At 37.2% G+C, this 25,904-nt stretch overlaps 1 protein-coding gene across 3 annotated transcripts in view; it reads right to left on the bottom strand.

The window, feature by feature from the left end:
* KCNK2 (potassium two pore domain channel subfamily K member 2) overlaps positions 1-25,904 on the bottom strand; it is a gene marked incomplete at both ends in the record, with an annotated part of 160,547 nt that overhangs the window by 97,722 nt on the left and 36,921 nt on the right. For all 3 annotated transcript variants that reach the window (XM_082833358.1, XM_082833359.1, XM_082833360.1), the window contains one exon: positions 12,006-12,123. In XM_082833358.1, coding sequence (XP_082689484.1) covers positions 12,006-12,123 — 118 coding nt within the window. The remainder of the gene's footprint in view (positions 1-12,005; positions 12,124-25,904) is intronic.

Raw genomic sequence — 25,904 nt, 5'->3', positions numbered from 1 at the left:
GAGGGTTACCCTTCCAGAGGTTCACAGAAATTGAATCACAAAGCTCACTTCAGTCTTTACTGGACAATGGGGAAAAATGGAGAAATACAGAATATTCTTTTAAAATGATCAATTTTAACTGCACAGTAGCTAATTAAGCATTATGAAATATATTATCCTTTGAGTTTTCATAAAATCCTGGGAGATGGCAAGCACAACTATTATTATTCACCTACTAGGAAATCATTTGGACTATTCACATGAGGGAATAATTCAGAGAAGTTCAATGATCTGGTCAAAATCACACAGTGAATAACGTTAGAATCAAGACAAATCCAGGTCTTCTATTTACAAATTGTATTTTTTTCCTTGTTTTACACTCTTTTCTTTAGTCCAGTGGTCGGCAAACTTCTCCTGTAAAGGGCCAGATAGTAAAAATTTCAGCTTTGCATGCCATATAGCCTCTGTTGTACTATTCAGCTCTGCCATTATAGCGTGAAGGTAGCCAAAGACGATACTAAAGTAAATGGACGTAGCTGTGTTCTAATAATTATACAACAGAAAGAAGGTGGGATTTTGCCCACAGGGTCATAGTTTGCTGACCCCTGCATTATTTTGCTTCTACATCAAAAGTAAACTCAGTCGTTTAACTTACTTTCCTAAATGGTTTTACTGTTTTTGTATCATCATGATAAGTGATCACTACTAAAATGCAGTTGGCCCTCCATATCCTTGGGTTCCATATCAGTAGAGTCAACCAACCATGGATCAAAAATACTCAAAAGAAAAATTCCAGAAACTTCCAAAAAGCAAAATTTGAATTTGCCGCATGCTGGCAACTATTCCCATACCATTTACGTTGTATTTACAATTATTTACATAGCATTTACATTGCTTTAGGTATTGTAATTAATCTAGAGATGATTTAAAGTAAATGGGAGGATATTCGTAGGTTATATACAATCACTATGCCATTTTATTTTTTTTAACATCTTTATTGGAGTATAATTGCTTTACAATGGTGTGTTAGTTTCTGCTTTATAACAAAGTGAATCAGCTATACATATACACATATCCCCATATCTCTTCCCTCTTGCGTCTCCGTCCCACTATGCCATTTTATATGACTTGAGCATCCATGGATTTGGATACCTGTGAGGGTTCTGGAATCAATTCGCCCTTGGATACCAAGGGGTGACTGTACTCTAAATGCTAATGGAATCCCTGTATAATATCACCAGTGACAGCAAAATCTCTGCCAAGAAGCTAAAATTAGAATTTTATATATTGATTTTTATTTTCATTTTGAGATAGTTTCACTGATGAAAACACTGTAGAGAGATAATTTTGGAACACAATCTCCTTCACTAGCACAATATTAGATGTGAAAAATGAAAATCCTATTGCAGTGATGGAGTTAAGGAGACATAGTTTGAGAAAGCAAATTAAAATATAAACTATTTTACTTTATTTTATTATAATGTTTAATTTATATTCTATGTTGCCTTAAAATATAAATTATATGTTGCCTTAAATATCTAAGAGATATATATATTCCACAAAATATTATATTTTATTATAATGTTACTTATTTTATTGTAATGTTTAATTACTTTGTATATCAAATAACATTCAAGGAGGTATCTAATTAGTATATTTGTTTATGGAAGTTATTAGAGCTGTCACAAAATATCTTGGTTCTTCTGAGCATAAGGTAGGATAGCATCTCCCCACCTACACTCTTGAAGTTGGTCTGACCAACGTCACGTGAGTAAAAACAATATGTGCACGTATATGAAGCATGATTAGCCAGTGTTCAATTTCCCATGGTCTCCTTTTTTTTTTTTTTTTTTTGGTACACAGGCCTCTCACTGTTGTGGCCTCTCCCGTTGCAGAGCACAGGCTCCACACGCGCAGGCTCAGTGGCCATGGCTCACGGGCCCAGCAGCTCCGCGGCATGTGGGATCTTCCCGGACCGGGGCACGAACCCGCGTCCCCTGCATCGGCAGGCGGACTCTCAACCACTGCGCCACCAGGGAAGCCCTCCCATGGTCTCCTTCTTATGAGCAAGAACAATGGGCAGGGCCCTCCTCTTGACCTACACAGGTCGTACAATGTGATCAGGAAATAAACTTTTTATTTTGTAAAGTCACCAAGATGTGAGGATCATTTACTACAGAAAATAACTTAGCAGATCCTAATATAGAGGCATAGATTTTTTAAAAAATCATATAGAAAAAAATTTATAAAAATATTAATTTTTATTCTACTCAACTAAGAGTAACACCTGTTTCATTATATATTATTCTGACGACCACATTTGGGATTATCTAGGTATCATTAAAATCAACTCGTTTCATTAGGTCAAAACAAACTAACTAGATTAAGAAACTAGTCAAATCTAACACTTAGCATTTGTGAGAATAACTGGTTTGAGCAAACCTTAATTATGTGAAGGCAACATTATATATATTATAAGAATTAAAATGTGTGGATTAAAGCTTTAGGAAAGAATGTATTTTCTTTCTTTGTTAACATTAGTAATAGAAATAAGTGTAGTATAAATTTTAATAAAAATTACTTTAGTAACAAAATTAGCTTACTTTAAATTAGTATACTGCTATTCAGTGTACAGCTCTTTTTACATACATAACTTTATTTAACCTTCACAACAGTTCTGATTGTGAGAAACACTAGCCCCATGTGATAAATAAGAAAATTAAGGATAACAGAAGAACTGTGATTTGCTCAAGAATATAACCCTAGCCAGTAGCTAAAGGCAGAAACCTAAACTTAAATTTTATGAAATGAAATCTGATGTTCCTTCTACTGACTCACTCCTTTGAAAAAAACAGGGAGCAATATTTTCGTTCTAAGCTATACTACGTAAGTACAACTAGGTTAAGTGTCTGCATGAATATGTACAGCACTTTATTAACTTGCAGTATAATATTTATTAGGAGGTCATGTCTACATCTATTTTTTTATGCATCAAATGATATTAAAACAGAGTTTCCCAACAGTTAAAAAGATGATGCATGACATCTTTGTTAGTTTTATTAAGTAAGTAGGACATGAGCTGATCTCTCAGAAAAGGATTTACCATGAGAAGGAATTGTTAGTACAAATGAGTTATAATACTCATTATTTTATATTCATGTACATTCCATTGAGTGAATGGACCATAATTTACTAACGCATAGCCTTTATGTGGGACAGTTTGAGTGGTTTCCATTTTTATATAGTATAAATTACACTGGGATAAACATTGTCAAGTATATGGCATTTTTTAATATTTTGGATTATTTCCTTAGGATAGATTCCCAGAAGGAGAATTACTAGGTTAAAGGGTATGAACATTTTTATGACTCTTGAAACACATTGCCAAATTGCTTTCCAAAAAAAGGTTATATCAATTTACAATGCCACCAGCAATATAGGAAAGTGCCCTTCTCATAATATTCTCACAAGTATTTGGCATCATACAGCTTTTTTTTTTTTTTTTTTTTTTTTGCGGTACGCGGGCCTCTCACTGTTGTGGCCCCTCCCGTTGCAGAGCACAGTCTCCGGACGCGCAGGCTCAGTGGCCATGGCTCACGGGCCCGGCCGCTCCGCAGCACGTGGGATCTTCCCGGACCGGGGCACGAACCCGTGTCCCCTGCATCGGCAGGCGGACTCTCAACCACTGCGCCACCAGGGAAGCCCCATACAGATTTTAGATTCATAAATGTTGTAGAATATATATATATATATATATATATATATATATATATATGTATATATCTTAGATTTTTAAGGCAACATATAGTTTAAATAACCTCCAATTTCTAATCTGTCCTTTAACTGTCTATGACGATTTGATATTTTTATAAGTCTATTTAGAATTATATGTGATGCATATTAATCTTTTTTCACAGTACAAACTGCTTTGTCTATTTTGATGTTTCAGCTTGGTGACTGCATGTGTATGTGTGTCAGGAAGCATACAGAGGATTCAATTTTTGTACCTGGTCAAATACATATTTTCTTCTGTGATTTTTTTTTCTGTTGGTTTTTAGCATAGCTTATCATAACTCATCTCTATCTATATTAAGTAATCAAATTATTCTAACTTTCCCAAGGAGTGATTTTTGAAAAACTCAACTCTTGAACTCAACTGTAATTTATGTTGATGTACAAGGCATGGTTCTAAGTGATCTTTTCCATATTGGGAACTAGGTACCTCAATATCATTAACTGAATGATCCTTCATTTTTCTATGTTTTAGATGAAGTCTCATTTGTTATATATTAAATCACCTAATTCTTATTCAAAAAAACAAAGAACAAAAAACAGAGTTTTCATTAAGTTATCTACAGGTACCACTGAAATTACTTATTAAAACCTGCACTCTTTAAACAGGAGCTACTTAGGCTGATTATGATTTATTCCATACCCTTTCTTTCTTTTTCCTTCTCTTGCTGCTTGCCTTTGGAAATTTCACTCTTTGTTAGCATCTCCAGTAAGGGAAACTTAAGCTCAAAGAGGAGAGGTACAACCCATCAACCAAATTTGCCCACGTTTACTGTTTTTGCTTCAAAAGTAAAGTTAGAAGGGGAAGAAGTTTAAGATTAGTAATTAACATGCATTTTTTGATGACCTGTGACTTTCAAAAGTTCATAATATCAATATTTTCCCCAGTGGTACTTTAGAACCAAGAGATGGCTGCATGGAATTCCTTTGTGTTTAGAATTACTCATTATCTGCATCGTACCTTATGTGCATACAAACCACAATACTTACACATGGACCTAATTTGGCACAGGTACTACTTTTGTAAATACCATGTTATTTTTACAGTACCATGTAAATAACAATGCCAATTTTCCAAGAGTAAGACTGCACAAGTCTAGATTTTTTTTTTAAAGGATTGGGAAGAAAACAAATATGTAGCATAATTACTAGCTTAAAGTAGACAGGCCCAGACAAATGTTATTACGTTTCTTCCCTATCAAATGCAATACTTGAGACAATTACAAAAATATTTTTCTGATAATCATCTCACCTAGTTTTAATCACATTCCGAGCAATATCTGCATATCTAGTGGTCAATCAGATGCTCTATAAAATCTACCATCTATGACAAACGTGCTGCATTTCATAGAGTGGTTGGGAAGGGGGAAATGACAAGATTAAAAATAGATTCTGTATTTATTCAGGGCATGAACTTCATGACAATTCTTTGCTTCCAATTTTGGGGTAATTTCATGATCACATCATTTGACAGTGACTGATTTCCCGAAGATTAAAAATATGTTATCGCAAACTTTTCAAAAGTAGGCAAAAATATATAAAAGTATATTTTGTTACAGAATACAAGCAGTTCCTGCCTTGAACACACCCAACACGTGGATGACTACTATTGCAGACACCATAGCCAGCCCTCCTCTTACCGGCACTTCTGGGTTTTTTTATATCTATACTTTCTTGCTCTGCGTTCTACTACCAAATAATAATAATAATAATAAAAACACTGCCTCACTCCTGGGAAGATTACATCCTTAATGCTCCTAAATCCCTTTCCAACTAGCACAGGATTCTGAGTACTAGGTGCTCTGAATTAAACCTCTTTGTGCTGATTAACATACATACGTAATGAGAAAAGATTTGGAGTCTATAATACTATTTATGCAATAATTCTGCTTTACTGCCTATCAAATATAATTTTGCACTCTGCAATCTTAACTACTGTTCAGAAGGCATTTTCTCTGAAGAATAAATGCATTTTAACTTAGAAAATGAACCTATGTGAAGGTTCTTCTGAATGGTAGGAATTGATGTTAATATCCTGAGATAGGTTTTATTTTCATTAATTTTAGTGGATGGGAAGAGAAACAGAGCATCAAAGACCCAAAACAATTTCTTAATTTCAACTTCTGTATTTCAGCTGCACAACACCAGAAGTACAGATTTTGGAAAAAGAATTATCTACTTTAACAAACCGGCATAAAGAAAAATGCAATGAGATTGTGGAGTCAGAGCTGGAAGTCACCTTGCAAGATTACCTGCCTTTTAAGCTGCCTGAAGGAAGCTCAATGTTTCCAAAATCCAATATGCAGTTCTCAGAGAACAGCCAAGAGACCAGTGAAATGCCATAGAATTATGAGTCTACCAAATCAATAAGATAGCACCCAACACCCAACGCTGCAATGACATCATCCCCCGGGAAAATGCTGACTGTCAAATTCTACACCACTGCTTCAAGTCTGTTCATTTCCGAGTTCATACAGTGGTTTCACGAGATTACAAAATTGAACAGAAAAGATCTTACACCTTTTCCCTCACCTTTTAAGTTATAGCTTTTTTACCAACAGAAAGGTCCTAGACTCTCTGCTAAAGATATGCATAGGCTTTACAGTTTTCAATAGAGTCTTGGCATTTCCAAAATTGACCTCTTCTTTTTATCTGGAATTGTTTGTTAAAACTTTAACTTTTTCCCCTTTTTCTAATCTTTCTTTAATTTTTCCCCTGTTTTCTAATGCATAATTAAGCATTATGCTAAACAGGTAAAATAAGAGTTGGCAGAAAATCTGTGACCATTGTCATAACAGCTTCAGCAATTCAATAATTCAATCTAGGTAAAAGGAAACTGAAAAGTCCCAGTGGCTGATTCAAAATACAGAAAAACTAAACATAGAAACTATATACCTGAATCCAATCTCTATAACTCAAGGAGTGGAAAACAAGAGTGCTTTGTAAATACGAGAAATGTTACTCCAAGGAAATGTTTTCCATAAGACCTAACATGATGCTTGGGGATCTTAAAGTTGCTGTAGACCACAGCGGTGTCTTGTTATTTGCATTCTGACACTCAGAGATCAGGATGATTCAGTGATAAGCTTGGGCAAATCCGGTCCCTGGCATTCCGATTTACTTTCCACTGGGGAAAACTTTATTATGTTTTAATGCCTTCAGGGAATAAAATCACCTTACATCTTATTCTAATCTTTAAATTGACCTCAAAATAGAATACAGTTTTCCATTACATCATTTTTGCCAACTGCCTTTCCTAGAGTTTAAGTGATTTCTTATTAGCTTTAAAATAAAATTTAAAACACTAACCCTGCCCCCACCCACGGCCCCATTCTCAGAGATAAGTGTATCTCCATCCATAAAGTCTCTTTTTAAGATCATGCATCCGTCCACTTTTCATTCTCCTCACGGCCACCTCCGTAGTTCAAGTCAACATCTTCTCCCATATGGAGTAATAAAATAACCTTCTCATTCGCCTTCCTGCTTTCCGTGTTGCCCTCTGAACAGCAGCCTGAGTCACATCAGGACTCCCTTCTGCTTAAATCTTTCAGTGGCTTCTCACTGAATTGAGGATATTGTCATGACCTACCAAGTCCTACATCCGCTGGCCCCTGTTCATCTTGCTAACCTCGCTTCTTCTTTGCCATGCTGTGCCCTCTGCCTGAACTCATCTGTGCACTCTTCCTTCCCTGGCTGATTTCTTTTCATCCTTTAGGCTTCCGCTTAACTGTCACCTGCTCTGAGATCTCTTGAATCAGTCTGCTTTAGAGCACCTGCCACTCCCTGCTCTGGCTCCACTACCTACTCTTGACCACGTACATGAACTTCTTGTAGAACATTTACTGCCATTGATAATGGTCTTGTTTTTAAGTGCACTGATTGTTGGGTCTCCTCAACCCCAATGTGAGCTCCGGAGGGAGCCTGTCCACCTTGTCTTTCTAGTCTGTCTGAATTAAAGGATAAACCAACAAATAAAAATTGAGGTGGGAAAATGACTAAAATGAAGCTTCCTAATATAACACCATGTATAACCTCTTGGCCATTTTTTTAAACTCCTTTTTCTTCACAGGATCAACTAGGACTGCTTATGAACTACCAGCCTGCTGCCTAGATATTCATTTCATTTCAATAGTCAACATTTAGATGCCTCTCTCTTTGTTGTACTAGTCACCAAGGCCTGTTGATTCCCACGTCTAATTATTTCAACCTTTTGTCCTAATCTCATCTTTCAACATCAACTCCAGTCCTCCCAGTCAATACTCTCACTCCCCTTCTGTGGATCACAGAAATGGTATCCTAACTGTTCCCTCACCGTCAGTCTCCATGTATCCTCTTCCTGACAGATGGATCTTCTAATGTCACTTTTAACCTGTCACTTCGCTTTCCAAAAAAATCCATGTTCTTAGTCCAGCAGGTCCAAAATTCTCAAAAACCAAATTATATTCAACTGTATTCTTCCCATGTGAATCAGTCAATAATATTTCCCATTACTCCTCTAAACAATTCCTCTGGTCTACTCAAATACTTACTTTTCTATCCTTGAAATAAGTCAGGCTCATTCTCCCTTGGTGTTTTAGCTTAGCTATCTCACAGACTGGGAGGCTTTTTCCCCTCCATCAATCTAAACCAAAACATTTTCTTCAAAGCACAGTTCAAATCCAACTTCTCTAATTAAGCTTTTCCTCCCCATTCCAGCCCACATGTTCTTTCCTGTTTCTCAATTCTTATAGCACTGAAACCATTGTTCCATGTAATATTTGATTATACAAGACCTATTTTTGTTATTATCCCATTATTTCCTAATTGTAAGTTTTATCTCCCAAATTTGATTGCAAACAAGGACTGTGTTCTTATTTCCTTTTCTTCTCCCAGCAGTGGCAAAAGTAGCATAGATCCAACAGGAGCTACTACGTTGACTTAATGATTTACATGGTTCTAAAGATGAATCCCTTCAACTACAAACAACAATTTTAGATGACCTGTAATTCCTAAACAGACCATATTCTCTCTTACCCCTAATCTTTCCCACATGAACTCCTGATGCCTGGAATGTTCCCATTCTACCTTTATTCATCTGGGAAATTCCTAATTCTTTTTCCAATCTCAAATAGGACATTTATCAAGGAAAGGGAAGTATTCCTTGCTCCTTTTCTACCCACCCACCTACCCCAGTATCTATGTACAATGTCACTCCTATACATTCCCACTGAATGCTCTTAAGCTATAGCACCTGGCATACTATATTGTAAATGACTGTCTACCCACGGGCCTCCCTGACTGGTCTGTGTGCCACCCAGGCTCAAGTAATTTATCTTTTATCTTTATAGTAGCAGACTGATCATGTTGTATTATTTTTTGAATAAGTAAATGAACAAACAAAAAAGTTAGTAATGAAGCCTGTTTAAAGAGCTAAGCATTTAGTGTAATGTTATCAATTTAGTGTTATGTAATTTCCAACGAGGTACAGTTCGTATCATTTAGAATCCCCATTGGTTTTTAATTCCAAAAATAATTATTAAGCACACACTACGTGTCAGGCACTGGGGATACAGAAAAGACTCAAACACATAAAAATCCCAGAACTTGCATCTTATTAGGTGCGATAAGCAGTGGGGTATGGTGTTTGCTCTGAATGAGCTGGAATCCAGAGAATATTTCTGAGCAGAAGGTTTCTTTCTACATGGATGCTGGCACTGAGATGATGCTGGCTTGGACCAAAATGGTGGCAGGTAGTTAAATTATAGATCTACTTTAAAGGCAGAGCCAACAGGACTCACTGATGAACTGGAAGCAAGGAATAAGAGAAAAAGAATAGTCAGGAATGGATGTTAGTCTGTGCAACTGTGAAATGGAATTTGTGAAGGGCTTGGAAGGGTGTGATTTTGAAAACAGTGTGTAGATATATGAAGAGATTCTCTAAAATTAGTTCTTAAATTTTAATATTCTACTTTGTATAACTGAACTTCTCTTGGGCATATTTCTAATGAATAATAAGAGTCACTTTGGCTTCATAGACAAATTGTTAACACTGAGTAGAAAAATCTGGGACAGTTCAGCCAATGCAGCTCCATGAAGCACTGCCTGTATCAGGCACCCTACAAGAGCAACTGCAACTTGTTCTCCCAGACTGTCTCAAGTTCTATTTTTTAAACAACTAATACAGTGTAGCTTAGTGCTAGAGGTTACAATTTCTATGATTTCTATAAACCACTTCAAAGATCATACAATTATTATCATTAGCAATATTAATAATTACACTTTGAATTTTATTAAATAATGACTTGGATATCTCTCAAATGGAGACTTATGAAAGAGGCCAAAATTTGTACCCTGCCCTGACCATAATCTAGTCCAAGGTCTGAGGAGATGGCCTTGACCTAGAAGTAGAAGACCATGGAGTAAATGTCGGTGACCTAGAATGACTTAATCCACCGAAGACTGAGATAGAACAGTAAGAGATTTGGGCTGTCAGGCTGCTACCTAAACAACCTAAATAATCAGCTACTGTGCTTAATGGCTATAATTTGGGGGTAAGGCTGGTAATAACGGTTTATTTTTTTCATGTGTTGAAGTATATGTCTGCAAAACTTACTGAATTTGGGATTCAAAAATGAGACTGTTTATAAACATAGGATGCAACACTAAGTCTGTATAATGACTAAGTCTCTTGGAGAATAATTTAGTGGTGGTCATGATGAGTTATAACGTGGACATTTGAGTTTTCATTGGTCAGAAACAAACCATTCTCACTCAGTCTGTGAGCTTTTTTTTCCTTCCAGACTCTAAGAAGTTTACACAATAAACAGTTATTTCCATAGTAGAAATGGCCAAGATGTCTAAGCTCCAAAGTTAACCTGTTATTATGGTTAAATATCAAGGTTGCCATTCTTCCAGATTTTTGCAGCCACACAACTTTTGACCTAGCTGATGGAGATATAAGAGTAAACACAGCTCTTTGACTTCTTAACAAAGGCAAAAATCAACATGCTAAGGTATTTATTTCACTGGCAAGTGTTCCAGCACAAAGAGGCATTACAGTGGATTCACATAATGACAGGACACTACAAATTCCTCTCAAAGGAAAATTCTAAGCAAGAGTTCATCCATAAATTGTCCATGTTCACTTATTTAGGACTTTGATATAAGGTACTCATTTGAAAACTGTATACACTTCATAATCTATCAATGACATCGAAGAATAAAATTAAAACTTTTAGAATCGTAATTCACACACCCAAATCAGAGGTCAAGCCCATGAGAGGAACTCTCATCACAAGCACGTGTGGAAGGGGAGAATTCCCTTTGCACACATATTTTGTTCATAATTGTGATGAGTCAATTTCCTTCTCTTTATTGAAAATTATGCTTTAAACCCACCTCCTTCCATGAAACAAGCAGCTGTAATTCCTCCCAATCCTCACGGCATGGCAAGCATGGCTTTCACTATGGGGTCTGCATTTATATCCTCTGGATATTTCTTGGGCACTGAAGGACTAACTAACAGAAGAGAAGTCATCTACTTGTACCCATTCTGCTGCCTAGTGGGTGCTGAGTGGATGCACAGTCAATCCCAAAAAAAGAGACCATGTTCCACTGTGACCCTTTTTAGCAGTATGACATACACCATGATTAAAAGATAAAAGGTCAAGGGCTTAAACTTTCATTTTTTTGTAATCTTAGTATTTCAGTGTTAATTTTTTATACATTTGTGTTATTAGAAAAACATAATACATGAAAAAGGCCTGAAATAATCATAATAGACAAGTATATAAGAATAGGAACAATCTGTTCAAATGTAGAGTTAAATTTTACAAGTTGAAGAACGTGATATCAAATAAGAACTTCATGAAAAGAATGTCAAAATTGTACTCAAATCGTTTCTTTCTGTACTAAAGAATCAAAGATGCAGGAAAATTTTAAACTACTTGTCCCCCCCAAAAAATCACCATTTCAAGCTATTTCCTCATGCTCTTATCCTTTAGTCAAATGACTCAAATGAACTGCTCTCGAGTTTCATATGGATTTTAAACAACTCAGTATTCTGAAACAATAACTCATTTCCATCATTCCTTTGTTCAAACCTTTAAACTCTCTTTTCAAAATCAATTTACTGAAATCTAGTTTTCTACCTTAAGTAGACCATTTTGACCAACTGTAAAAAAAAAAATTCAAACAAGTGAATTTTAGCTCACAAGCTGTACCAAAATTAAAAAACAAAATAAGTTGTCTCCTACCTATGGTTGTAATAACAGTGCCAGCAAAGAAGAAGGAACTTCCCAAATCCCAGTGACTGATTTGATTGGAGGTGTTTCCTAAAGGTATAATCCCTGCATTTATTGCTGCCACTATTTGCTGCAAGTTTAAAAAGAAATTTATCAGTACACATGAATCACATGGAGGCATCAAACAGTATATATTCCACCCCAGACGACCAATTAGACAAAGAGCATCAATTCTGAGGTTTGCTTTTCCATTTAAAGTATACAATAGAGGTTAAAACTTTACACTAAAGAATTCAATACATTAAATTATAAGAAAACTATATTTGATATCGAATGAATGAATCTGCACAAAGCTTATCATATTGTGTTATGATAGGCATTCATATCATCATCCAGTACCATATTTAGCAACTTATTTGAATTAACCACTAAATATAGCAATAATTTTTAGTAAGCACCACAGAGTTAAAATATCAGATTGCAAACTACAATTTAAATACTATATAATAGCTTCATCAGAAAAACGAGTATTTCCAAAGTGCTAGTCATTTTGAATGGTAAGCATTGGTATCCAAGCCTGGGTTGTGTACAGCAGTAGAGAGTATAATATCAGTAAGGTCCAACAAAACAGGCTAAAATGACAAGGAACAGACAACAGCACTTCATCATCAAGCTTGAGTCGGTTCATTTATATCGAGATTCTTAGAATCTCTACAGAGTTTTCAAAATTCTATGACAATGAGTATCATCAATGACCTGTAGATGACAGTCAACAATATTCATATAGGAACACTAGAATCTGGATGCTGCTTTGAGTAGTACTGGGAGACAGACAGCAAGATGAGATTATAATCCCTTCTCAATCATCAGATGTTAGGGAGGGAAGAGGGAGCTCCAGAAACACAAACATAGAAGAGAATAAGTTAGGAGAAATTGTGTAGTAAAAGAGAGACATATCGATGGTGGCAAAAGACATTTCTGTTGGAAATACAGTTTTTAAATCTTTATCACTTAATTTCCAGATTTTAAAATTGGAAGGACCTTCATTTGACAGGCAAGGAAATGAAAGACCAAGAAAGGTAAAGTGACTTGTTTAAAGTTATATAGTTTATTAGCAAATGGACAAAAACTACACTGTGAAAATGGAGGCACTATCTGAAGTTAATGACATGTAAATGACATGTAAGTTAAGGACAGTAACTATCTGAAGTTACTGTCAGATGTAAAAGAACAGGTAATCCGGAGCTGAAATGCAATATAAAATCTGTTGTCTGACTCGCCTTAAACTACAAATTGAAACTTCAATAGTTAATTGAATTGTAATGTTTTTATTTACTCTAACAATGATATATATTCATTATTTTAAAAACTTAGGAAAATACAGCAAGGCACAAAGAGGATAATAAAAATTTTTCATAATTCCAGAATTCAGAGACAACCACTGTTAATGTATTAAGGTATCTACTTCTGGCATTCTGCTACACATTTTACATAACTGGATTTATGAACTATATGAAATGTATTCTCTATTTTTATTTAATCTTATTCTATATGCGGTTTTCCTTGTCATTACCATATTTACTTAATCATTGCCCAATATGTAGACATAAATGCTGTTCTAAAATTTGTCTTATTATAATAAGTGCTGCTATGAACACATTTGCATATAAATATTTTTTCATTTCTGAATATTTTTGTGGGAGAGATTGCTAGAAATAAATTTGCCACATTGAAGATTATGAATATTTTAAAGTACTTGATGTATAGTAGCAAGTAGCTATCCAAGAAGGTTGTTACAGTTCATAGTTGCCCCCCAGCAATTTACAAATGCTTAGCAATACTACTACCTCTGGTACTAATGTCTTATCTTTACTGAACTGATAAGAATTGTGTACATTTACGTATCCTTTAGTGAGTGAACTTGAACACTAATGTTTCCTTTATCATATATTAAATGCACACGAATACGCATATATACACATATATGCACAACACACAATGAAGCTGGTTTTGAGATAACTGATTATCTGACTCTCTACTGTAAATATAATATCAGATAAGGCAGGTCTCCCTGATTATCCTTCTTTGAAAAATGTTTTTTTGCAGTTACTAACCTATTATTCTTGCATAAACTTAGGAATCATGCAGTTAAATTTTATAGAAATTTTCATTTTCACAGGCTTAATATATTTCTGTTGTTTGGATATATGTGAAATCTATAAATTAATTAAGAAAAATGAGCACTATTATAATAGTGAAACTTCCCATCGAAGAACATGGTGTGAATCTCCATTTACTGAGTCTCCTTTCATATTCTGAAATAGACCATTTTTTGTTATACTCCACATAGGACTGTAAGGTTATTTTTAGATATTTTACTTTTTTTCCATTTTATATTATAACTGGTTATTGCTGTTGTATACACAAGTATATATTATATTGTCCATTCTTTGGGCCAGCAACTTTCAAATTTCTTTTATCTCAGAACCACTTTACGGTCTCAAAAATTATTGTAGACATCAAGGAGCATTGGAATGTGAGTTATAACTATTGATATTTATATTGTTGAATTTCTAACTTTCAAAATGTTTTGATTAATTCATGTAAAAATTACAATAAGCCCATTATATGGTAAAATAAGTTAACATACTTTTATGAAAAACAATTATGTTTTCCAAGGCAAAGATTTAGTGAGAAGAGAGGCATTGTTTTAGAAGTTTATAAATCTCTTAAATGCCAGGCTTAAAAGAAAACAGATTCTAATATATGCTTCTGCAACCAATCTGGAAAACAGTATGGCGAGTCCTCAAAAAATTAAAAACAGAACTACCATACAATCCAGCAACTCCCCTTCTTGGTATTTATCCAAATAACATGAAAAACATTAATTCAAAAGATATGCACCCCTATGTTCAGTGCTACATTATTTACAATAGCCAAGACATGGAAGCAACCTAAGGACCCACCAATAGATGGATACATATATAATGGAATATTGCTCAGCCATCAAAAAGAATGAAATCTTGCCATTTGTAACATGAATGGACCTAAAGGGTATACGTTAAGTGAAATACGTCAGACAGAAAAAGACAAAAACCATATGATTTCACTTATATATGAAGTCTAAAAAACAAAACAAACAAAGCAAAACGTAAACTCATAGATACAGAGAACAAACTAGTGGTTGTCAGAGGGGAAAGGGCATGCAGCTGGGTGAAATAAATAAAGGAGATTAAGAGTACAAACTTCCTCATCAAATAAATAAGTCACAGGAATGTGATACATGGCAAAAGGAATATAGTCAATAACACTGTAATAATTTTGTATGGTACAGAAGGTTACTAGGTTTATCATGATGATTATTCTGTCATGTATTTAAATGTTGAATCACTATATTGTATACCTGAAAATAACATAATACTGTATGTCAACTGTACTTTAATTAAAAGGTATATTTTTATATTTTATAGACATTTCTTCAACACATTCATTTATTCAAAAAAAATATTTATCAATTTTTTATGGTGCTAGACAATGGGAAAACAACAGAGAAGTGAAAACATGGGTGGTATAGATGAGAAAAGATAAGGCATGTCTTTAGAGTCCACCCAATTAAGTAAAATTATTTTATTTAGTAGAAGCAAGCTAATTCCTCCAGCAATTGACCTAATAGCCTCCATAGCTAGCATCATCATTTCAGCCTATCCTTTTGCTTGTCAGTGATGAGGTTCAGCATTATCCAGACATTTGGATAAGTTCCACAAATTATTTAAACCCGAAAGAAGCAAATGTAGACTTAGAGATAGTAATGTCTGGCAATGTGTGGGTTGTAAACAGTTATCACAGAGCTGTGATTATTGCAACAGAGGCTTGAGATGGAACCAGGAAAATGTCAAATCACTATGAGAATGAGTCTACCGTGAGGTCCTTTCTCTGGAAGATTCTTGTAAATTTATATTTTTAAAGAGGATTATTTATCTATCTATCTATCTATCTATCTATCTATTTATTTATTTGGCTATGTTGGGTCTTTGTTGCTGTGTGCAGGTTTTTCTCTAGTTGTGGAGAGCGGGGGCTACTCTTCATTGTGGTGCGCGGGCTTCTCATTGCGGTGGCTTCTCTTGTTGTGGAGCACGGGCTCTAGGCACACAGGCTTCAGTAGCTGAGACACGTGGGCTCAGTAGTTGTGGCTCACGGGCTCTAGAGCACAGGCTCAGTAGTTGTGGCACACGGGCTTAGTTGCTCCGCGGCATGTGGGATCTTCCCGGACCAGGGCTCGAACCTGTGTCCCATGCATTGGCAAGCGGATTCTTAACCACTGCATCACCAGGGAAGCCCTATTTTATATTTTTGTACGAGGTCCCCTGGTCAACATCCACGGGAAATTGGATGCCCTTGACAAGTGCACTGACAGATCTAAGAGTCCCTACAATTTCAACGTCAATTCAGGCCATCAGAGCACTTAAAAAATGTCTTCATGAGAACTGTTTCTGTATGTGCCATATTATGTGATTAAAGTAACAATCACTTCATCTGTAATAAAAATTCACTTTTCCACTAACTGTAACTTTTGGGGACAATCAAGTCATGTTCACAATTTATGAATAAGTTGAATTTTTTAGGTTAAGGTAAAGAGAATGCGGGATCCTAGGCATTTAATCCCGAAGTATAGATTAAGGGAGGACTTCCAAATTTAACATACAATAGAAATAGTACAAAATACCCTTGATTGGATTCACACTCAATTTTTGCTTTTCAGTTAATTGACAATCATAGAATGTGCATTAAGGAAAGGCAATTGCACACACGATTCTAGTCAAGAATAGGAGCTTAAACTTAAGAAATAGAGCTCTGAGAGGCTTATAGTCCTAGAGAGGATAAAGGATAAATTACTCATAAAAGTAATTATAAAAAATCTTGGGTTTTCATGACAATGATGCCTTTAGAATCAAAGTTCACTGAGTTCTAATGTGAAGTTGTGTATTCTTGAATTGTAAGAAGTTTCTGTCTCAATGTCTTCTGGTGTTTTGGAACCATATCGAGCTTTAACACCGAACAACAGTAAGACACACTTATTTGTAATTGTGAGAGACTAGTATACCCTTGGAACTCAAGGCAATCAATGACAATCATGAAAATGTCCCTGTGTGTCCAATGCCTAGGAACAACTTTAGCATGTGTTATAAAGTACTTGACTAGCTATTTTTTCATTGAAGGAAAAGATATTATAAAGTAAGTAACCCCGGGGTTAGGCCTGAAGAATATATTATTTTCAGTGTAGGTTATATTGTGGATCTTAAAATACAAGTTCTGATTTCACGGGTTTTTTTCCCTTTGCTCAGATGCTCAGATGTTCATGTTCACCAGAACAATACAGACTGTTCTGAATGCCTTCCATGAATTCCTCCTCGTTAACATCATAACCAAGATTTCATTAAAATATGCTATCATACCTATAATCCTAAAAGTAGGGTCACATTAATAATTCGAAAATTTTAAGTGATATAAGAATTCTAAACTGCAGGTACAAGGCACTGGCATCTAACTGGGCTACATCAAAGATGTATGTGTAACTGGTTCAATGACAACTTCTTTTAACTGGATATTTAAGACTGATCTCATTTCTTCTCCTCTGAAAAAGGACCTTATTTCAAATAACTTGATATAGTAGCTAAATCCAATTATAATTATACTGATATCTGTATAATTATACAGTTCCTCAAAGGGGAACAAGTATTCTCTTGCCAAATTTCTGTAAGACACAATTTTGTATCTTTTTTGGTCACTATTTCCTTGTGGAAGAACTAATTTCATCCTGAGTGGAGGCTAGCCTTTAGGAAAGAAGTCAAATCACACATTCACAACACTGCATCTGACCATTTCAACCATATAAACAAGACTATCTTGACTTGAAGAATGCATAATAAGGAAAGCAAACTAATGATGCTCTTATTGGCAAATGACTTAGGGGGAAGATGTTATGCAGGTATCATTGCTATTTATTGTTACACCACAAAAAATCATCATCAACCATCAATAATATGCAGCAATGTTTGAGGACCGTTGCTAAAGGCTGCAGGATCCTTACGCATCTTTGCCTTAACCTTCTGGCTATGCAGCAACATCATGATTACTTAATGCCAGATGATGTGAACTGCTCTGAAAAGCGCTGCTAATAAAACCAGAGAGTATTTCAAGATGGCCCTTACTCTTACAGGCTCAGAATTCAAATACAGCACTGGGAGATCCTAGGCAACCTCGATCGGCATATTTGAATCAATGAGTAGTCACATTTGTTTATCTATTTCCTAGGTGCTTTTCAGATAATCTTTATTAGCCAAACATATTTGTCTTAAATGTTATTTATAGACACCTTCTGCATAAGAAGCTTCTCTTCTAATGTCAATGGCATATTGTATCCTAATCACTGGGGCTGCTTCTCGGGCCATTATACATATTAAATTAAGTTCAGCCAAGAAGTAGCATTACAGGGCCTCATTGCAAACTTACATACAAAGGCGGCCCATAACAGCCTTTGTACCACTGAGAAAAAGTCCCCAGAAACCAAAACCATCTTCTTCACATTTGTGTCCTTTCTTGGTATTCTGGAGAATAAAGCATAAATACCAATAAATACCAATAAAGCAGTGCCATAGGCTTCCTTGCATGAGATAATATTTCTGTCAAATATTTCCATCAGAGCGTCAACTGGGCCTGTTGACAATCTAACGAGGAAGCAAACAACTTCCTAAACACCATACCACCCCACAAAAATATTCCAGTAGCAGCTCTCAGCTGATGATAATACTGGTTGAACCATGTAAAACAGCCAATATCCCAGCACTTTTTGGCCTATAAAATAGCAATTCCATAGTAGCATATAAGAGAATGGTATTCATGTTTTCATTAACACTGTAAAAACATGCTAACTTTCACTGAGTGTAACACTTATTACTGCAGAATTAAAGTTAATACGAGGAGGACCTTCAAGATGGCGGAGGAGTAAGATGTGGAGATCAATTTCCTCCCAACAAATACATCAAAAATACATCTGCATGGGGAACAACTCCTATAGAACACCTACTGAACGCTGGCAGAAGACCTCAGACCTCCCAAAAGGCAAGAAACTCCCCACGTACCTTGGTAGGGCAAAAGAAAAAAGAAAAAACAGGGACAAAAGAATAGGGATGGGGGCTTCCCTGGTGGCGCAGTGGTTGAGAGTCCGCCTGCCGATGCAGGGGACACGGGTTCGTGCCCCGGTCCGGGAGGATCCAACATGCCGTGGAGCGGCTAGGCCCGTAAGCCATGGCCGCTGAGACTGCACGTCCGGAGCCTGTGCTCCGCAACGGGAGAGGCCACAACAGTGAGAGGCCCGCGTACCGCAAAACAAAAAAAATAAAAATAATAAGGATGGGACCTGCACCTCTGGGAGGGAGCTGTGAAGGAGGAAAAGTTTCCACACGCTAGGAAGCCCCTTCACTGGCGGAGACGGGCAAAACTTCAGAGCCACGGAGGAGAGCGCAACAACAGGGGTGCAGAGGGCAAAGCAGAGAGATTCCCACAGAGAGGATCGGTGCCAACCAGCATTCACCAGCCTGAGAGGCCTGTCTGCTCACCAGCTGGGGGCTGGGAGGTGAGGCTCAGGCTTTGGAGATCAGAGCCCAGGGAGAGGACTGGGGTTGGCTGGGTGAACACAGCCTGAAGGGGGCTAGTGCGCCACAGCTAGCCAGGAGGGAGTCCAGGAAAAAGTCTGGACATGCCTAAGAGGCAAGAGACCATTGTTTTGGGGTGCGTGAAGAGTGGGGATTCAGAGCACCACCTAAATGAGCTCCAGAGACAGGCACGAGCCACAGCTATCAGCGCAGACCCCAGAGACGGGCATGAGACGCTAAGGCTGCTGCTGCTGCCACCAAGAAGCCTGTGTGCGAGCACAGGTCACTATCCACACCTCCCCTCCCGGGAGCCTGTGCAGCCCACCCCTGCCAGGGTCCCGTGATCCAGGGACAACTTCCCCGGGAAAACACATAGCAGACCTCAAGTTGTTGCAACGTCACGCTGGCCTCTGTGGCCGCAGGCTCACCCTGCATTCCGTACCCCTCCCTTCCCCCAACCTGAGTGAGCCAGAGTCCCCTAATAAGCTGCGCCTTAAACCCCCTCCTTTCTGGGCGAAGAACAGATGCCAGAGGGCGATCTACATGCAGAGGCAGGGCCAAATCCAAAGCTGAGCCCCAGGAGATGTACAAACAAAGAAGACAAAGGGAAATTTCTCTTTGCAGCCTCAGGAGCAATGGATTAAATCTCCACAATCAACTTGATGTTCCCTGCACCTGTGGAATACCTGAAGCGACAACGAATCATGCCAAAATTGCTGCGGTGGACTTTGGGAGCAACTGTAGACTTGGGATTTGCTGTATGCGACTGACTACTTTCGATTTTTATATTAATCTTAGTATAGTTTCTTTTGTTTTGTTTCGTTTTTGTTTGTTTGTTTTTGTGGTACGCGGGCCTCTCACTGTTGTGGCCTCTCCCGTCGCGGAGCACAGGACCAGCGGCCATGGCTCACGGGCCCAGCCGCTCCGCGGCATGTGGGGTCCTCCCAGACCAGGGCACCAACCCATGTCCCCAGCATTGGCAGGCGGACTCTCAACCACTGCGCCACCAGGCTTTTAGCGCTTCTTATCATTGCTGTATTTGCTTATTGGTTTAGTTGCTCTCTTCTGTTTTTTTTAATTACTTTTACATTTTTTTATTTAAATGATTTTTTAATATTTAAATAACTTTATTTACCTAATTTTATTTTATATATTTATTTTTCTTTCTTTCTTTTTTTTCTCCATTTTCTCCTGAGCTGTGTAGCCACACATTCTTTTCAAGTGCACATGGAACATTCCACAGGAGGGTTCACACACTAGGCCACAAAACAAGCCTCGGTATATTTAAGAAAACTGAAATTATACCAAGTATCTTTTCTGACTACAATGCTATGAGACTAGATATCAATTACAGGAAAAAAAACTGTAAAAAATACAAACACATGGAGGCTAAACAATACACTACTAAATAACCAAGAGATCACTGAAGAAATCAAAGAGGAAATCAAAAAATACCTAGAAACAAATGACAGTGAAAACACGATGACCCGAAACCTATGGGATGCAGGAAAAGCAGTTCTAAGAGGGAAGTTTAGAGCAATACAATCATACCTCAAGAAACAAGAAACATTGCAAATAAACAACCGAAATTTACATCTCAAGCAATTAGACACAGAAGAACCAAAAAACCCCAAAGTTAGCAGAAGAAATCATAAAGATAAGATCAGAAATAAATGAAAAAGAAAGGAAGGAAATGATAGCAAAGATCAATAATGCTAAAAGCTGGTTCTATGAGAAGAAAAACAAAATTGATAGACCATCAGCCAGACTCACCAAGAAAAAAAAGAAGACTCAAATCAATAGAATGAGAAATGAAAAAGGAGAAGTAACAACTGACACTGCAAAAATACAGATGCTCATGAGAGATTACTACAAGCAACTATATGCCAATAAAATGGACAACCTGGAAGAGATGCACAAATTCTTAGAAAAGCACAACCTTCTGAGACTGAGCCAGGAAGAAATAGAAAATATAAACAGACCAATCACAAGCACTGAAATTGAGACTGTGATCAAAAATCTTCCAACAAACAAAAGCCCAGGACGAGATGATTTCACAGGTGAATTCTATCGAACATTTAGAGAAGAGCTAACACCTATCCTTCTCAAAATCTTTCAAAATATAGCAGAGAGAGGAACACTCCCAAACTCATTCTACAAGGCCACCATCACCCTGATACAAAGACCAGACAAAGATGTCACAAGGAAAGAAAACTTCAGGCCAATATCACTGATGAACATAGATGCAAAAATCCTCAACAAAATACTAGCAAACAGAATCCAAAAGCATATTAAAAGGATCATACACCATGATCAAGTGGGGTTTATCCCAGGAATGCAAGGATTCTTCAATATATGCAAATCAATCAATGTGATACACCATATTAACAAACTGAAGGATAAACATCATATGATCATCTTAATAGATGCAGAAAAAGCTTTTGACAAAATTCAACACCCATTTATGATAAAAACCCTCCAGAAAGCAGGCATAGAGAAAACTTACCTCAACATAATAAAGGCCATATATGACAAACCCACAGCCAACATCGTTCTCAATGGTGAAAAACTGAAACCATTTCCTCTAAGATCAGGAACAAGACAAGACTGTCCACTCTCATCACTATTATTCAACATAGTTTTGGAAGTTTTAGGCACAGTAATCAGAGAAGAAAAAGAAATAAAAGGAACACAAACTGGAAAAGAAGAAGTAAAGCTGTCACTGTTTGCAGACGACATGATACTGTACAAGGAGAATCCTAAAGATGCTACCAGAAAACTATTTGAGCTAATCAATGAAGTTGGTAAAGTAGCAGGGAACAAAATTAATGCACAGAAATCTCCTGCATTCCTATACACTAATGATGAAAAATCTGAAAGAGAAATTAAGGAAACACTCCCATTTACCATTGCAACAAAAAAGAGTAAAATACCTAGGCTTAAACCTACATAAGGAAACAAAAGACTTGTATGCAGAAAACTATAAGACACTGATGAAAGAAATTAAAGATGATACAAACAGATGGAGAGATATACCATGTTCTTGGATGGGAAGAATCAACATTGTGAAAATGACTATACTACCCAAAGCAATCTACAGATTCAGTGCAATCCCTATCAAACTACCAACAGCATTTTTCACAAAACTAGAACAAAAATTTTCACAACTTCTATGCAAACACAAAAGACCCTGAATACCAAAGCAATCTTGAGAAAGAAAAACGGAGCTGGAGGAATTAGACTTCCTATTCCTCCAGCTCCCTGACTTCAGACTATACTACAAAGCTACAGAAATCAAAACAGTATGGTACTGGCACAAAAACAGAAATATAGACCAATGGATAGAAAGCCCAGAGATAAAGCCACACACGTATGGTCACCTCATCTTTGATAAAGGAGGCAAGAATATACAATGGAGAAAAGGCAGCCTCTTCAATAAGTGGTGCTGGGAAAACTGGACAGCTTCATGTAAAAGAATGAAATTAGAACACTCCCTAACACCATACACAAAAATAAACTCAAAATGGATTAAAGACCTAAATGTAAGGCCAGGCACTATAAAACTCTTAAGAGGAAAACATAGGCAGAGCACTCTATGACATAAATCACAGCAAGGGGCTTCCCTGGTGGCGCAGTGGTTGAGAGTCCACGTGCTGATGCAGGGGACATGGGTTCGTGCCCCCGTCCTGGAGGATTCCACGTGCTGCGGAGTGGCTGGGCTCGTGAGCCATGGCTGCTGAGCCTGCGTGTCTGGAGCCTGTGCTCCACAACGGGAGAGGCCAAAACAGTGAGAGGCCCATGTACCGCAAAAAAAAATAAAAAATAAAAATAAAAAAATCACAGCAAGATCATTTTTGACCCACCTCCTAGAGAAAAGGAAATAAAAACAAAAATAAACAAATGGGACCTAATGAAACTTAAAAGCTTTTGCACAGGAAAGGAAACCATAAGCAAGACAAAAAGACAACCCTCAGAATGGGAGAAAATATTTGCAAATGAAGCAACTGACAAGGGATTAATCTCCAAAATTTACAAGCAGCTCATGCAGCTCAATATCAAAAAAACCAAACAACCGAGGCTTTCCTGGTGGCGCAGTGATTGGGATTCTGCCTGCCGATGCGGGGAACACGGGTTCGTGCCCTGGTCCAGGAGGATCCTGCATGCCGCAGAGCAGCTGGGCTCATAGCCATGGCCGCTGGGCCTGCACGTCCGGAGCCTGTACTCCACAGCGGGAGAGGCCACAACAGTGAGAGGCCCACATACCGCAAAGGAAAAAGAAAAAACCCAATCCACAAATGGGCAGAAGACCAAAACAGACATTTCTCCAAAGAAGATATACAGATTGCCAACAAACACATGAAAGGACACTCAACATCACTAATTATTAGAGAAATGCAAATCAAAACTACAATGAGATATCGCCTCACACTGGTCAGAATGGCCATCATCAAAAAATCTATAAACAACAAATGCTGGAGAGAGTGTGGAGAAAAGGGAACCCTCTTGCACTGTTGGTGGGAATGTAAATTGATACAGCCACTATGGAGAACAGTATGGAGGTTCCTTAAAAGACTAAAAATAGAACTAACAGCAATCCCACTACTGGGCATATACCCTGAGAAAACCATAATTCAAAAAGAGTCATGTACCACAATGTTCTTGCACCTCTATTTACAATAGCCAGGACATGGAAGCAACCTAAGTGTCCATCAACAGATGAATGGATAAAGACGATGTGGCACATATATACAATGGAATATTACTCAGCCTTAAAAAAAATGAAATTGAGTTATTTGTAGTGAGGTGGATGGACCTAGAGTCTGTCATACAGAGTGAAGTAAGTCAGAAAGAGAAAAACAAATGCTGTATGCTAACACGTGTATATAGAATCTAAAAAAAAAAATAAAACACCAGTTCTGAAGAACCTAGGGGCAAGAGAGGAGTAAAGATGCAGATGTAACGAATGGACCTGAGGACACGGGGAGGGGCAAGAGTAAGCTGGGACGAAGTGAGAGAGTGGCATGGATGTATATGCACTACCAAATGTAAAACAGATTGCTAGTGGGAAGCAGCCACATAGCACAGGGAGATCAGCTCAGTGCTTTGTGACCACCTAGAGGGGTGGGATAGGGAGGGTGGGAGGGAGACGTAAGAGGGAGGGGATATGGGGATATATGTATACATATAGTTGATTTACTTTGTTATACAGCAGAAACTAACACAACACTGTAAAGAGATTATACTCCAATAAAGATGTTAAAAAGTATAATAAAATTTAAAAAATAAAGTTAATGCCCATAAGCCAGAAACTGTTTATAGCAAATTAATCTACTATTATCTTGCTTATAGTGAAGGACATATATGTGTTAGTTTAAGTAAAACCCTGTATGGTTGAGATTGCTTTTGTGAGAAAACATGGACTAACCACTGCATCCTTATTGAAAATTCAAGTTATGTCCAACATTTGCACGTATCTCAGAAATCAAGGGCTATTATCTACTATTTAAGATGATTACATTTGGTAGAAGTAAATTTGTATATTCATTATTTGATATCTGATATTTCATACATTCTAGCCTCCTGTTTGATAAATGAACTTAGTTTTTTTTTTTTTTTTTTTGTCTAGGAAAATTAGAGGCAGCTACATAAATCCAAAATAGAAAAATAAATCCCCAAATTTTATTCCACAATTAAATGAACTGTAATAAGTATTGACAAAGGTCATATTTCTAAATCTAACATCAATAATCTTTTCCTTTTTAAAATATGTATTTCTGGGCTTCCCTGGTCGCACAATGGTTGAGAGTCCACCTGCCGATGCAGGGAACACGGGTTCGTGCCCTGGTCCGGGAAGATCTCGCATGCCGCGGAGCGGCTAGGCCTGTGAGCCATGGCCGCTGAGCCTGCGCGTCCGGAGCCTGTGCTCCGCAACGGGAGAGGCCACAACAGTGAGAGGCCCCCCCAAAAAAAGATATATTTCTGATTTCATGGGTAGAAAACTGATGGAGCAGTACATTTGCATATTTTATACAGAACACAGGTGATTACATTATTCTATATTTAGAGTCTGGTAAAGAAGGAAGTTTTCAAGGTTTCCCCAGAGTATATCTTTTAAGTCCGAAAGGTAATATGCAGTACATTTTTAATGTTTTGTCTTTGTTGGAAACAATCTGAGTCAAAACACATTTCCTATCTTCTAAAATAGGCTTTCAAAGTCCTTAGAGTGTGTTTCCAAATAATGCATGACCTAAGTTTAACC

The sequence above is a fragment of the Leucopleurus acutus genome (assembly GCF_964270905.1).
Source record: "Leucopleurus acutus genome assembly, chromosome: 2".
NCBI lineage: Eukaryota > Metazoa > Chordata > Mammalia > Artiodactyla > Delphinidae > Leucopleurus > Leucopleurus acutus.
The sequence above is the reverse complement of the archived record's forward strand: the minus strand, read 5'-3'. Positions and strand labels throughout refer to the sequence as shown.